Source organism: Phragmites australis, chromosome 7 (genome assembly GCF_958298935.1).
Source record: "Phragmites australis chromosome 7, lpPhrAust1.1, whole genome shotgun sequence".
NCBI lineage: Eukaryota > Viridiplantae > Streptophyta > Magnoliopsida > Poales > Poaceae > Phragmites > Phragmites australis.
Genome location: NC_084927.1, coordinates 20,010,980 through 20,026,819, shown reverse-complemented (window position 1 = coordinate 20,026,819; position 15,840 = coordinate 20,010,980). Strand labels below are relative to the sequence as shown.

The following is a 15,840-nucleotide window of genomic DNA, read 5'->3' as shown; positions in this document are numbered from 1 at the left end:
GCAAACTGTGGACCCATGATGGTTGTTTTCCATTTATGGTTTATAGAAACTTGTGCCCTCGTTCTGGGCACGCCCTGAAGAGCCTCCCCCCGGTAGGATAAAAGGGGGGAGCACTTTGTAGAGAGACAGACCAGAGTTAGACACCGGTACTTGAAGCTGAAGCTAACAAGCTCTCAAGACGACCGAAGTTCAAGATTTGATAGATAGACCAAAAAACCGTGTAACACAGAGATCCAGAGAAAGGTATTCCACGTACGAGGTAGATCTAGAATCAACTCCCCGACCGAATCTCAAAGGGGGTCCCTCAGGATCCCCGCTTGCGGTGTTCATCCACCGATAGAGTCCATCTTGATCTCTTGAAAGATTCGATTCTATCTCTTAGGAGTTTTTGGCACTATATATACTGGACATCACCCCTTAGTGTAAACACAGATGAATAAAGAATCCCCCTACAATATGTATCTCTTTTACAATCGTTCTCTCATAGAATCACTAGACTACGCTTGATAGCAACAGTTTCTTAACACCTTTGAGCCATTGGTTCGGAAGGTTGTACACGAAACGAAACAGGTAGAGCCTCAAGGTAAGAGAGTTTTACTAGCCATTTAATTTTTTTCCATCTTAAAGAAACGCCTCTTCTCTTGAGTCACTAACACGTGAGGTCACCTTAGTCACTGACAGGTGGGCTATGATGGTAAAATTTTTGTCACGCGCCCTATAAAGATGGCAAATCTTGAATTTTCTCGAGTTTTACATGGGCTAGGCCTGTTTGGCTGAGCTTTAGTTTTAACTTTAAAAGTTTTTTGAGCCGAGCCTATGAAAGAATGGATCATTTGTTTTAGATATTTTATTTTTATTTTAAATTAGAAAATAAATATTTAAATTATATTATTTTATTGTACCAATATAGGTCTCAGTGTTAGAGTTATACTGTACAAAATATTAAAGACATTTTTAATGGCCGGAGATAGCTACTCTCTCCTAACTGAGAGGTCACACTGTTGAATGTTATGACTAACACGATTTTACATATCTCGTTGAGGAGAGAAGAAAGCAAGTACTAGTTCTTAAAGACGAGAGATAAAGAGGTAGTACTTACAAGTTATTTTAGCACTTTTATTTTCTATTAGGTATAAAAAATTATGAATGATAAGACCTATATAAATTTTAAGAAGTATATTTTTTGGATTAAAAAGAAGTTGGTTAGACTATACCCAACGAATTCTCTTCGTGACTCAGAATCCTTTCACGAAGGGATTTTTGTTCCCTTCAGCGTTCTAACAGTTTACTTGACGGTTCTATTCACGAAAAGATTTCTAAGGTTATTCTCTCTAGGACGAGATTCTCTCTTCTTTTTATTTACAAATTCATTAAAAAAACTGTTAAAGATAAAAAAAAATAAAGAAAAAACAGAGAAAGAGATCACAAAGAGAATAAAATGAATGGAAAATAATTGATAATAAGTGTCTTAACCTTACTACTCTATAAAGGCGACGCTGAAACCGGTGAGAAACAGCAGCAGACCCTGCCACTTGGAATCTTCGAAATGAGCCCGTGACCTACTTCGACGCAGCACGCACAACCTTTCCCTACGTACGCTCTGGCTACCTTGCTGCAGTGCACCCACTGCCAGGCGGGGCGCCAAAGATATGGCTACTATGCCGCACGACACGCGTCCGCCGAGGCCAGGGCCCCACCAAACGCGACGACGCGATCGGTTTATCCTCGGGGACGATGCGGGCCCCGCGCGAGGGCCCGCGACTGCATTCGAAAGCGTTGGGCGCGCGCACGAGGACCAGGCAGTTGAGGGATCCTCTGCGCGCGCGCTTCGGGAGATCGGCTTCATTTCATTGAGCTTCTCGTCAGTCCAGACAAGTCTCAAAGAGGACCATGCCCATGCTCATGACTCCCGTTGAAAGAGCGTCGCAACTGCGATAAACAGGGAACAAAAATGGTAGCATGTAATAGATTATTAATTTGTCAGAGGTTTAAATATCTCACTTATTGGATTAAAAGATATCACACAGTCAGTTACATATAATAAATTATTAGAAAGCGAAATTTTAATTGGTGTTATGTGTACCCTCCAGATATAAGTGGATCCGTACCTGACTGCGATAACCATTTTTCACTCTGCAAACACGCCACAGAGTACTCGTGTCGATCTTCTCGATCAGGAGGCCAAACAACTCGTCACTCCCTCGCAAAAAAAAAAAAAACTCGTGGTAGCATTATCCTCTCACCAATCGACTAAAAGCACACGTCCGCCCCGCGGCCCATCAAATAATTCGGTTCCCGTCCACCCGCCGCTTCCCACCCGGGCTGATGCCCTTCGCCACCCGCTGCCACTTGAGCCCCACCTGTCCGTTCGCCACAAATGCCCACGGATACGTGGGCCCCAAATTCGGGGCTCACCTGACAGTGATGGGCAGCGCGTAGGAGCAATCCGACGGAAACAAATTTTATAACTCTTCGTTAAATTTCATCCGTACTATTATTTCATAGTTTAGGTATGTTTGACAGAACACTCAAAACAGTTATTTCTGTCATCAGAGGGCGATATGGCTTTTAACTTTTTTAGTTCACTAAGTGAAATTTGTAAATTTTTTTTTCTAAAATAAATTAGGAGTTAGAGAGTAAAAAACAGATTTCTTTAATTTACTTTCCACACAGAACTACTTTATCTTTATAGTTTATTATAAAGAATCACTTTCAATCACAGAATTATTTTTCGTAGAGAATCACTCTCACAGAAAATTTGAATCAGAGAAATCTCTACTAAATGCACTCTTAGTGCCTAGGTTGACGAGAAAAAAAATAAATACATGTTATAGGTTAGAAGATTTTTTTAAGAATAAGTTCCTATTAAGTTATTTTTCATATCTGACACCCCCGCGCGGTGTAGTGCTCCGCCGATAAGCCTACCCTTCCGTGGACCCCACCGAATGCGGTATATATAAGCTCGACGCCCCTCCTGTTTCACGTTTCTATTTCTGTTAAATAATGATAATGATATAATAGTTCCGCGGTTTTAATAAGAATTTTTTTCGGGCTTCCTCTCCGCTTGTTCGTGTCGCCACCGCCCGTCCAGCACCGCCACCTCGCCGGAGACGTCTCACTGCGGGAGTGGGAGGGAGTGCCGGAATGGGGAGGAGTGTCGGGGGCGCCGCTGTTCCCACTCTCTCTAGGGTTAGGTAGGCGCGTGCACACCGCGCTCTCGCACCCTAGCAGCCACCGCTCGGCTCCCCGTGCGGGCATTAGCTGCGCGGTCGGTGCGGGCGCAGTGATCCAGCCGCCGCCGTTGAGCTCCGGGGAGGGTGCTACTATCCCGGCTTGCGCTATGGAGCCGTCTCCCTCGCGCGCGCCCGCGCCCACCGGTTGCGTGCTCGACGCGAGCTCCGGGCTGTGACGGGGAGGAGGGGATCTCAGGCGCCGACCTGGTGTGGCCGCTGTCCCTTCCCTCTCTGCGAGTTTATTGAATTTTTTTGGAGGTTTTTGAGCTGTGAGTGCGTTTTTCAATTTGGGCTTGACGGTTACTAGCCTTTTGGAGGTAAGTGGTGCTCGAATTGCGGGAAGTTTCGCGTGATTTTTGGTTGCTTTGCGTGATCTGAGCTTGCACTGGGCGGAAATGCTTTGATGCGGTTGCAGCATTTTTTTTTTGTCTGTTTCGGCTTTTATTTTGATCACAGGTTGCTCGTGTGATCTTCGAGCTCGTCGAGGTCGATGTTCATCAATAAATTTTTCCCGTCCTTTTCTGCGCTGGTTTATGGACGGTTGTTTCTGAGCCCATAGTTTTGCACGGAATTTTGTACTTTCTTTAATCGGTAAAACCGAGGGGTTCTGATCCAGAATTTTGAACCACAAAGCTGTAGAATCTTGCCCCGTGTTCCATGCCCCCGATTTTCTTCGAGGCTCACATTTCCGTGCGTTTCTTCATCGAGGTTTCTGTGCTTATTCTTTGAATTTTTGATCCGTTTGAACCGAGCTCCCGGAAGCGTTGAAAGTTGGTGTGTTTGTTCGTGTTTTAAGGTCCGTGGTGCGACGCGGCACCCGCAGGATGCCGACCGAGCAGAGGCGCCACATGCCCCCATTCCACCTTCTTTCTCCGGAGTCTGAATCGCCCTTCTTGACCGATGAGCTTCGGTGGCACTGAGGTGACCCGGCTGTACTTTGCAAAATTTCTGCTTGAATCCTTTCATGAAGTGGATCTTTCCCTGGAAAGATTTGTGTTCTCTCCTTGAAATGATGAGTACTGATGGTTCGCGCTCCTACTTTTGGGGGTGGAATAGTAGTTTTTAATCGAATCGCCCGGACGACCTAGTTACTATGATGCACTACCAGAGCTAGGCTAATTTGTTTCATCATGTCGAATTCCTTTGTAGAGACAAGTTGGACTTTTGAAGCCAGGTTACTTTCCTGAGCATGCTGGTGAGCACCTGAGGATTTGGTTCACATTGTGGTTCACTTAGTTTTCTTTTGGTGGGCTTTCTCTGCCCTTAACAAAATTGTGCCTAGTAAAAAAATTGATTTGCATATCACAGCCTCCGCTCCAAATAGATGTCATCCTAGACTACGTGTGGTTAAACTTTCTTGGATCACTATTTTACATCAAAGTATCTATATGTCTCACATGAGAATGATATTAATAGATTCGCCATCAAATGCACAATTTTGTTAATTCTTTCTATTATCAGTTTAGAAAGACTAATGATCAAAGGTGTGCATGGGTGATCGGCCCTAAACGATAAGTAAACCAGACCAGATGTAGTAGTTGGGAGATGTGGGGCATTCGTGTTTCCTCAGTTGGACTGATTGAACAAGATCTGAGGATGGGCATGGCATTTTCCTGGTAGTTTTAGGTAGCTGCATTTCTATGTAGAGATCAAACCAAATCCAGCAGATTTGGTTGGCAACTGTTTTCAAGAGGGGTCTTGGCAGTATTGCCTACGCAATTCTTCCACTAAACATTGCTAATTTTGCTTCATGATACTTATTTGGGCTTGGTGTTGCTGTATTCGTTTGATGACAGCTGATCTGTTTCTTCTCAAAACAGGCAGATTTTCATTAATTTTGGGAAGCAAGTCTGTTGCATCTTCTCCACTTCAAAAGCTCAAGGCTGTTGGTACGACGGTAGTGGATCAGCTAATGGACCAGGAAACTCCATTTGGCCTTCAGGACAAGCTGTTGGGCCAAAAAAATGTTAACTTGCTGCCATCTTCCTGGAGAGCTGATCAAGATCCTGTACACCATCATGATTCATTTTCCAAGCTGTTGGCTTTACCTCTGGAAGGGAGAAGGGAGAATTTAAATGGGACCCAATATGAAAGTGGACTTTTCTCGAGCTCCCTTCCAGACATTTTTTACAAGAAAAGTTAGCCATCATACTTTATCTCTTGCTTTTCTTTTTTCTTTGTTGGAGTACTTAGGCCCTGTTTAGCATAACTGAAACTTATAGACTTTTGCTAAAAAGCTGCTTATGGCTTGGGCTTCTGAAAAAAGCTATTAGCTTATGGCCTTAATTTTTAGGCTTTCAGCACATAACTTTTTAGAGAAGCCACACTTAGCTAGCTTATCAGCTTTTGGTTTATTTTATCAGAAGCCAACTTATCAGCTTTTCAAAAGTCAGCATAAGCTCAGCCTATTTGGCACAGTTTATGGCTTCTGAGAAGCATAAACTGTTGATAAGTTGTGTCAGGCAGGGCCTTAATACTGAACAATGAACCGCTTCCATCTACCTGCAATAGTTAAAGGAAGAAAGGATAAGGGAAAAAGTAGTATAAAGATGAACAAAAAAGAATATAAGTAAACTTGATGAGGATTTGATAATTAATAATTAAGAAATTACTAGAAATACAATATATGCTGAGGATGCAGTACCATTGTACACGTATCCATCATCTTGGGCAATAGGTTTAATAACCACCGTGAGGTAAATAAGGTATGTGCGGATATTTCAATCGGTTCATCGCGTTCTACAGGAAAACTATCTCTGGATTAGGGAATAATCCTCCAGACAACACAATTTGGGTAGGTTACACTCGAGACTCCGAGTAGGATACACCTTTTTGACTCGACTATATAAGGAGGGGAAGGGGTGCATCAATAAAAAGGGGCCAAAAAGGGCAAGCTAGAAGAAGAGCAAAACTGGAGCAACACAAGGTCAGATAGAAGCAGAAGCAACCCATTGAGACCCAAAACAGATTCAAGCCACGATCATATTTATCCGACAAGAGTTTTAGGATTTAGATCACAAGAGAACTCGTCGAGATTCATAGGAGATCTAGACACATCTTCATTGTAATTGTCTTCTCATGAGATTAATCAAGGCAACACATAACATAGGTTTGTTGTCATAAGGGAGGTCCCAACTTGTATAAATATCTCATGTCTTCCTCTTCAATACACATAGATGATGATCATGTATCCTTGCTTTAAATAAGTATTTGCATAATCGGCTTTACCAATCAACGACAAAACTGAATTTAGTTTCCTTTTTTTATTTTTTGTAAGAATCTTGCTTCTTTATTCACCATTCCTTTCCACTGGCTGAAAGAATCCACTTGGTTATTAAAGATTCAACCTTTCATGCCACATCTAAGCAAAAAGCGATAGTCTGATTTCAACCGCAATTTAAGTACTCATTTTGAGCTAGTTTTCATTTGCTGTTGTGCAGTAAGATTAACACCAAAGAAGGGCATTGTTGGTCAGCTTGTTGAAAAAGTTGATCTCAACCATGTTGATGATGAGCCTTTTGAGTTGACCAAGGAGATTGAGGCCCAAATAATTGGTGATCTGCTCCCTGATGATGATGACTTACTGTCAGGTGTTCTTGACGATGTTGGGTATACTGCCCAAGCTAGTAATCAGGATGACATTGATGATGATATATTCTATACTGGAGGCGGAATGGAATTGGAAGCTGATGGAAATAGCAATTTGTCAGAAGTTAATGGTGGAGCCAATAATGGTCAAACTAGGTTAAATGGCCAACTGAATAGTGAACTACCCTCGAGAATCCTTTTTGTCAGAAACATTGATAGCAATGTCGAGGATTCTGCATTGAAATTCTTATTTGGGGTAAGTCTTCATTTTTCAGCTAGACTTACCCTGAGGCAGAGGATTTCAATCTAATGATATTTAGTTTCCTTTTAGCAATATGGAGACATCCATACACTAAACGCTTCTTGCAAACATCTCGGTGTTGTTATGGTATCTTACTATGATGTAAGATCAGCAGAAAATGCTATGAAGGCCCTTCAAAGCAAGCCACTCAGACGTAGGAAACTTGACATACATTACTCCATTCCAAAGGTATTCACATGATATAATTCCACTTGCTAAACCATGCTTTCGCCATGTCTTTTCTGACTTTGTTGTGAGACATTTGGTTACTGTGAAGTTATAGTGTTTGTTTCCTATTCTTTTTTTACTTTTACCTGAGTAAGTCTATGAAGTTGTCTATGTTTTGTCAGTTTGCACTGGAACTATGTGTATATTTGCATGTTTGATAGCTGGTACACAATCTAATGGTGACACCATTCTGTTAGGACTATCCTTTGGAGAAAGATATTACCCAGGGCACACTTGTAGTATTTAACCTTGACACTTCTGTAACTAATGATGATCTTCACCGCATATTTGGTATCTATGGTGAAATCAAGGAGGTACAGTCTTACATTAACTAGCTCTTATTTCTGGTGAAAACTACTAAGTAATTTTCTTTGCAGATTCAGAATACTTCAGACAATTGTCATCACAAATCGATAGAGTTTTATGATGTTAGAGCAGCTGAAGCTGCACGATCTGCCTTAAACAGGAGTGATATTGCAGGAAAGCAAATCAAATTGGAGCCCAGCTGTCCGGGTGGTACTAAACGGTAATACTGTTGGCCCATAATTTGCTTGCTTGTTCTTTTTTTTTTCTATTGTATTCATTCAGTATTACATTTCTAAGAGCCATGTTCAATACTGATTACGTTTCACTTTTCAACGAGCTTCTTGTGTGTACATCTCACAACTGACCTGCCCACGAACACCTAAACCACAGTTGTATATGAAGTCACCGTGATCTTACATCTGTTTTTGTAGTAATTTTAGTTTTTTGTGCTGCAGTTTGATGCAGCAGATGTCTCCTGAGTTGGAGCTGGGCCAGTTTGGTGTATGCAAACTGGGAAGTAAAAATAGTCATTCAACATGCTTTGGTATGCATTTTGATTTCTAATGTTTAAATATGTTTCCGCTTTTGCTGTATTTACTGACCTGTAAAGGGCATAATGCAAGGTTCCGTCAATATTGCATCCATCAAATCCACTGGTCCGGAAAGTGGAACCGTTCAGGTTTTAGCTTCTAGAGTTCAGACACCGATATACCAATTCAGACAGGGAAAAAGTTTTCTGGATCTTCCCTCAACTACCATACCAGGTATATCCTCTCCTGTTGGAATTGCGGATGCAGGGTCACAAAGCAACCACTATGCTCTTGATGAGCACAACCATTTACATGGAAAGATGAATGGACATAATAATGGGCAAATGGATTGTGGCTTTCAAGACACTAGTACTTTTCATCCTCATTCTCTACCTGAGTTTAACAATAGACAAACTAATGGTATCCCTTATAACTTAAGCATAATGCCAATCATTGGTTTTAAGAGCAATGCTAGAGCTGCTGAAGCAATGGATGGGAGGCATATTTACAAAGGAGGTTCTGGGAGTCTGAGCGATCATTCTTCTGCTCATACTGAAGGTGTCAACTATTAAATCTTGGTGCCCTTATTTGCTGATGTATACATAGTATTTCTCGCATAAACAAGTTTGCATATTAGGTTTGTTGCCATTCTATTTCTCTCCGCCTTCCTGTGATTTCTCAAAATGCCATCTTACAAGCATGGATGCTTTGATGTCAATTACAAGAAAGCTTTTGTATCTTATGATAACTATAATATTCTAAGCGATTGCTTACTTAGGTCTACCATTTGTTGTACAGGACTCGGGTTTTCAATAACTAGCAACTGCCACCTCCATGGTCACCAATTAGTGCGGAGTAATTCAGTTAACTTACATCATCAGCCCTCTTCTCCCATGCTATGGCCTAGCACTGGCCCATTTATCAATAATATGCCATCTCGTCCGTTGATGCAAGTGCATGGAATTTCAAGAGCACCATCTCACATGATTGAAAATACCATCCCTATGGATCATCAACATGTGGGATCTGCACCAGCTGTCAATCCATCAATTTGGGATAGGCAGCATGGGTATGCAGTGAAGATGATGGAGGCATCAGGCTTCCAACCTGGGAGTGCTGGAAGCATGGGTTTTCCTGGCAGTCCACATCTGCATCGGTTGGAGCCCAATAGTATGTTTCCTCACACAGGAGGAACTTTCATGGACCCAGCCATGTCTCCTGCACACATGAGTGCTCCATCTCAGCATAGGGGGCATATGTTCCATCGAAGGAGTCATATGGCTCCCATCCAATCCTCATTTGATTCACCTGGTGAACGGATGCGGAGCCGAAGAAATGAGCTGAGTCCTAGTCAATCTGACAATAAAAGGCTGTATGAACTTGATATTGAGCGTATAGTCCGGGGCGAAGACTTCCGAACTACACTGATGATAAAGAATATCCCAAACAAGTACATATCTGAGATTTATTCAAGTTTCCTGCGCAAGAGCTTCTATATTTTAATTTTTAAGTCATGCAAGTTTTGATGTTTCGTTTAATCTTTATGGTGATGCAGGTACACGTCAAAGATGCTTTTGGCTGTTATTGATGAAAATCATAAGGGAACTTATGATTTTATCTACCTGCCAATTGACTTTAAGGTGAGTGGAGCTTCTCTTAGTCTTTGTTAGCAGATATTTGTTGGAATAACTGCTAATAATTTCCATTTCCAGAATAAGTGCAATGTTGGTTATGCATTCATCAACATGATCAATCCTGAGCATATTGTTCCATTTTATAAGGTGAGATTTTAGAACATATCAAATACCTGTAGCATCGGTATTAGTATTTGGTAATAATTATTCTATTCATTTATAGGCAACCCCTCAAATCCTGCTCTCATTTTCACTTCTACATTCTCTTTCATTTTTTATCTGTATTCGCCAATAATGAATTATTATTGGTGCCTTTTAGATATAGCTTGCCAAGTTCTTGAGAATTTCTGAATCCATGTTTCAAGACACTTTCTGTGATCTTTAATGGTGTGGTACATGAACAATTTTAGCATGTCTATGCCTTTCTTTTACAGTCATTTAACGGGAAAAGGTGGGAGAAATTCAATAGTGAGAAAGTGGCATCACTTGCTTATGCTAGAATCCAAGGGAAATCAGCTCTAGTTGCTCATTTCCAGAACTCAAGTTTGATGAATGAGGATAAACGCTGCCGCCCTATACTCTTCCACTCAGATGGTCCGAATGCAGGAGATCAAGTATGTTCTCTAATTGTCCATCTCTCTCTGTTATTTGTTGTATCATGGTCTATGATGACTAGCTGTTTCTGAACATTGCTCTGAATGCAATGCCTGCTTATCCTTCAAATATGCTAGTGCAAACTTACTAGCAGTTGCCATCTCTTTTATTGTGATGATAGCGTGAGATCTATACTGTATTCCCTTCATAGAAGTTAAAAGGTTTGTCAGCTTTGTGCAACCGAATAGAGTTAATGTAATACTTAATGTCTTGTGAGTGTTGACATTCAAGAAGATAACTATCATTAATTTAGCTAAATTTGGACAAACATTTTTATTTAATATATGTACTAGATACTCTCTTGTGCCATATCAGCATCACCTGCCCTAAATACAACATCACTGCCATCCTTCTCGAATCCCCTGGGATGATTATAATCTGAGTGTTTATGTTTCCGAACGCTGTCATCCTTCAGTGTTCTTGTTTCCTAATCCTAAGAAAACAAGTATATATGTTCTGGTTTCCCTTTTGTGTTGACTGATGAAAGTGTAATTGATAATTATTTTTCATTTTTCAACTGATAGATTCCATCTACGCCAACAATCTAGATGGTCACTTTTTCATTAGTTAAAGTCAAACAAGCCCAAACATATGCAGTAACTTTTCTTTGTCTTTGACCTGGTACTTTCCTCAGGAACCATTCCCTGTGGGAATGAACGTCCGTTCCAGGCCGGGGAGATCCAGGATTTTGAGCTGTGAAGAAAACCACCGTGACATCCTATCTGCTCCTGCCAAAGGCGAGAATCCTCCGAAAAGATGTGGTGACATTCCAGGCTGCATCACCAGGGAGACTGTGACCCAACCTCTGCCGCGTGAAGCACTAACCACATCACCCAACTTTTGACTGTTGCAATCCAGTTTTCACATTTCCATCCTCTTCTACCTTTGAATATGTACTATGTTCTGTGATGCGTTGGTCACCGGAGGCTCACGAGACTGGTTGCAAATTTTGTCGCTGACGGAAACCAGGAGGCTATCAATCTGGGGTGCTCCTAGTTTCTCCGAAGCTATTTGGTTAACTGTTAACCAAAGGCCGCCGCGGGTGGTGAAAGGCGCAGGGAGTGCTTTGAGATTTTGGGCAGTATAAGATGTAGCCCTGTGTGTGTACAGCTGTTTTCGGTAAGGATGTGTGGTAGGGGAAGAGGGAAAAACTCTCGCTCTGTTTCGTGTGCTGTTGTATGCAAGGCTGGTTGCCCCTGCTTGTGTTGAAGCCATCTTTGATGTATTAATCTCTTTGCCTTCGCTGTTGAGGACTCCTCAGACGCAGATCGCTGCCTGGGAGCTCCGTTCTGGGTGTCCTGTGTTTCTTCCTGTGGCACAACATGGGTACCGTCACTGAACTGCAAAGAGTTGCTAGGACAACAAAGTTGTCAACGGATTTGGGTAAATATGATATATCAGATTTATTGAAATCTAATTCAAACAAAAATAAAAAAATGGCATGAATTTGATAGAAATTGTCTCTAATAAACTAATCATTACAAATTGCATATAACAACAAAGAAATGAGACAATATAATAGATCTATAGCATATTAGATAGATTTATTATACCAAATGTAATAATATCAAAAAGGGGGTTGTTGAACCGAGTGGTTCCTAGAGGTAGCTTCCAAGTAGGTGATCCAGATTCGAGTCCCGGTGTCCACTCCGGAGGTGCTCGCTCAGCTCTTTTATAGCTGTGTAGGTGTAGCCTTCACTTTGAAAAAAAGCTGTAATAATATTATCTAAATGCATAGTCCTTTGACATGATTGCAAAAAATAAATGTAGTCCAAAATGTTACATGTTGAACTTCGAAGCACATAACATCAACAAAGTGTCAAATGAACAATTGTATTCCAAAATATCACCAACAAAATATTCACACAAGCACATGCACCAATAAAGAGCATCACATCTTGTTCTTTCTTGGAGGCTTGCATCACTATAAATATTTACATGTGAAATATTCATAATCTTATCATTACATCAATTCACAATATAAAGGACTAGAAGTGCATCTTACATTTTAGATTTTGTAGACACTCTTAAGCAAAGTTGGCTTCTTTTTCCTAGTTGATCTTTGATGGATAGATGCTACTTTCTCAAACCTGCCACCTACAATATAAAATATAAGTCTATATGCACTTATATATCATATAAATTTGAATGTAACATGCAACTGAGTTAAGTCATCATAACCACCGGCTCCACCACCATGGGCTCTAGCTTCATCACCACCAATATCATAATCACATTTGCAATAAATTAGATTTTCAAGAAATAAAGTTATATGATGTTGACAAAAAAATCATAATTGTCAAAAGAATATGTAGAATTTGATTGGAACGCACCATCACCATCATCATTAGAATTGATGTCCCCTGACTCGGCATAAACCGGGCTACGATGAAGAATCTGATTCAAAATTAGATGCAATACCTTCTTCCACTTCCTCCAAATGCATCTTCCTCTGACCACACGTTTTACCAAGAGAAAGCTTCCTCTTAAATGCAACTACTCCTCCAGTTCTAACTCATCCATCACCAATCTTTTAGGTGCGAGGGATTCAAGATCATTGTCATCATTTTTATCGAGAGTAGGCGTAGACTCACTCATAGAGTTGCACAACCAATCTATAATTGGATTCCCTTCTTCATATAGAGCAACATCCATCATGATGTTACATTGATTAGATTCCTTTTCTTGAAAGCTTTGCATGTCAACTTCAAATTGTTGGATGCGCAACTTCAAATTATAATGCACATACACCAACCTGTGCAATTTCTCATAACCTAACCAATTTCTCAGTATAGTATGAACCAAAGCAAATAAGCTCCAGTTTCGCTCACACCCACTTGATGACATGCATTGTGTGAAACAAAGCGTATTACAAGCTTTTGTAGTTATTTGAACTGTCCTCCATACGAGTCACCCAATCGGTTACAATGAATTACAAAAGTAAACAAACTTGCAACTATAGTATCAAAAGTAGAAAAACTTGTAATGGCACCATAAAAAGTATAGTACCTACGCTCATACGGCCACCAAGTGCTGAGCATGTAGCACCATCTCCCCCAAACAACCCTCTCTTTGAGCTAAACATAGCAAAATGTTCATTTGCAGCTGGTGCCTTAGAAGGTGAGCTTGCAACATTCTTGAGTGTCAATGTTACAACAAATATGAAACTTGGTTTTTGTGCCAATTTGGTCATGTATGGTGCTTCGAGATCAAGTGCAACAACTATGAAGGCAAAGAAGTTCAGCAATACCCTTCCTCCAGTATCTCACTGGCAGTCCCTCGTGAGTGCGGCACGCACCTTTTTCTTTGTTTCGGAGCGGGGCGCGAGAAGTTGGTTAGCGACCTCCCATTTTGTTCTAGGATTCTTCTTTTTTGTGGGCCATTCGCTTTTTTAATGATCTTTTTTACGTTCCTCTACTCTTAACCGTTGGGGGGGTTAACAGAAGAAGAGTGGGCTACTAGATACAACCTAGAAGAGCAAAAAGAAGGTTATTAGTAACCTAAAAGAAATCTACCCCCTAAAACCTACCCAAGAGTATTAGAGAGAGAGCTATTCTTAGGGCAGGAACAATTATTTTAAAACCTACCCCCCTAAATCCCCCCTAAAGGGGGATTTTGCCACCAATCAGACATAGGCTCAAAAAAACTAACTATATGCGATAGTGCGCTGGGGAGCGCTACTCTGACCAGGATAGGATTCCGATACTCATCAGGCAGTTCTTCTGCATCCCGTGTATGCTCTCCATTGCTTGTGTGTATAAGGCCTATGTTATATAGTATTAATGAATAGAAAGAATGGAATTTCCGATAACTCGTCTGAGATGCCTTAAATATTTGTACAAATTTAAAAATTTAGAATGCATGAATAAGAATATGAATTGAATAGATTTTTAGATCATTCATGATTTCTTACCTACAAACATGAGAGTCTCATTGAGAAGATATTCCTCCTATTGATTGCTTTTGTTACCCTCTCTAGTAGATGTTGTTTGTGGCTTAAGTTAGCACGTATTTCATCGACCACACGTAACATCTTTGGCAAGAATCCATATATGGTTCCATTCTTTTGCTAATGAGCAAAGTCTAGTACAAAGCAGATTGGCGAGACTGCTTTCAACACTAATTGCATGTTCTCACACCATTGCTTATTTGTCAAGCAATCATATGTGAAAGCACAATCCTCTTCATTTCTACATTCACTATTGGTCCATTTATTAGATACCATTCATGCCTTGAACTTATCCTACCTGTACCAAAAACTCTGTAAGAACATGAAAATTATGCCAAACCTAGTGGCATTCCACTGAATCAACTGTCCACCTATCTTCTCTCTCATTGTAGCATGGAGCATGAAAAGATAGGAAAGAGTAAGTGCACATGTACATGTGTATTCAACATAAATTTCTAAATTATACAAGTGTTACCTGTTATGGTTATAGTCTACATATCCACTTTGCACTGTCCACTACTTCTACAACATCATTGAAACATGCTATGTCCTTCAGCATCAAATTGATAATATGAGCTGCACATGGCTGCCAATGGATACTCTTCAATGAGTATCTTGCATGTTTTCTTGTAGTTGAAACTATTATATGTTACAATTTGGACATCAAACTTAGCCCCAACCTCATCAACTACCACCTCTCTTATATAGTCATAAATAAAATCTACATTTTAGACAAAATTAGTTGCATTCGCAGGCTTATGGAAGAACATCCGTCCATTTCAAAAGATCATGAAGTTAATAATGCACATCATGGTAGGACATGTATATGAATCACACATGATGATCACTCCAAGTCGATCACAATCTTTCTTGAAATTAGCCATGTGAGCATCCATCTCATCACAATTCTTATCCAACAGTGGGCCATCTATGTCTCCTCCTATTGGGATAGGCACACCCTCACCAAGTTGTTGAGCCAACTTAATGGCTGCTTGAAAGTATGAGCAGTTTACTTTCCTTCTAGAAATATCATTGGTATGGAATCACTTCACCAAAGCTTTCCCAAGTCTATCCTTGGCATCCCCTAAGCATAATGTCTACCCAATGCTGCGAGGGTGCTCTACTGCATGCCAAATCTATATCAAAGGGAACTTTTGAAACACAGAACCTGTCAAGTATACTTTGACTACCTAAGCTACTTGCAGCTCTACTACCAGTGCCACTTGCCTTACAAAAAGCTGGAGAGCTACCACCAAGTATGCCAAGATCCTTTAGTGACTCTTTCACTGCCATCTGAAACTACCCCTCTTCATCAAGAGGAATATTAGCTGCATTGCTAGCTATTCCATAATCATTTTCCATAAGGTACTTTTCAACAAAGAGACATTTTTTTGTTTGCCTCTTCCTTTGTCTCCCC

General features: G+C 40.7%; 1 protein-coding gene across 5 annotated transcripts; it reads left to right on the top strand.

Moving 5' to 3' along the window:
* The first annotated feature begins 2,999 nt into the window (after positions 1 to 2,999).
* LOC133924124 (protein MEI2-like 4) lies at positions 3,000 to 11,703 on the top strand. Of its 5 annotated transcripts, none has more exons than XM_062369524.1 (15): positions 3,000 to 3,440; positions 4,030 to 4,154; positions 4,383 to 4,428; positions 5,054 to 5,371; positions 6,674 to 7,077; positions 7,153 to 7,311; positions 7,548 to 7,664; positions 7,728 to 7,876; positions 8,112 to 8,200; positions 8,280 to 8,744; positions 8,985 to 9,636; positions 9,742 to 9,826; positions 9,899 to 9,967; positions 10,255 to 10,434; positions 11,109 to 11,703. In XM_062369524.1, the coding sequence occupies exons 2-15, from the start codon at positions 4,134 to 4,136 to the stop codon at positions 11,316 to 11,318; spliced, it is 2,964 nt and encodes a 987-aa protein (XP_062225508.1). In that variant the 5' UTR covers positions 3,000 to 3,440; positions 4,030 to 4,133; the 3' UTR covers positions 11,319 to 11,703. The 5 variants fall into 5 exon arrangements, with proteins under 5 accessions (XP_062225508.1, XP_062225510.1, XP_062225509.1 ...); XM_062369526.1 differs by having other exon boundaries at positions 3,000 to 3,923; XM_062369525.1 differs by having other exon boundaries at positions 3,000 to 3,941.
* The last annotated feature ends 4,137 nt before the right edge of the window (positions 11,704 to 15,840 follow it).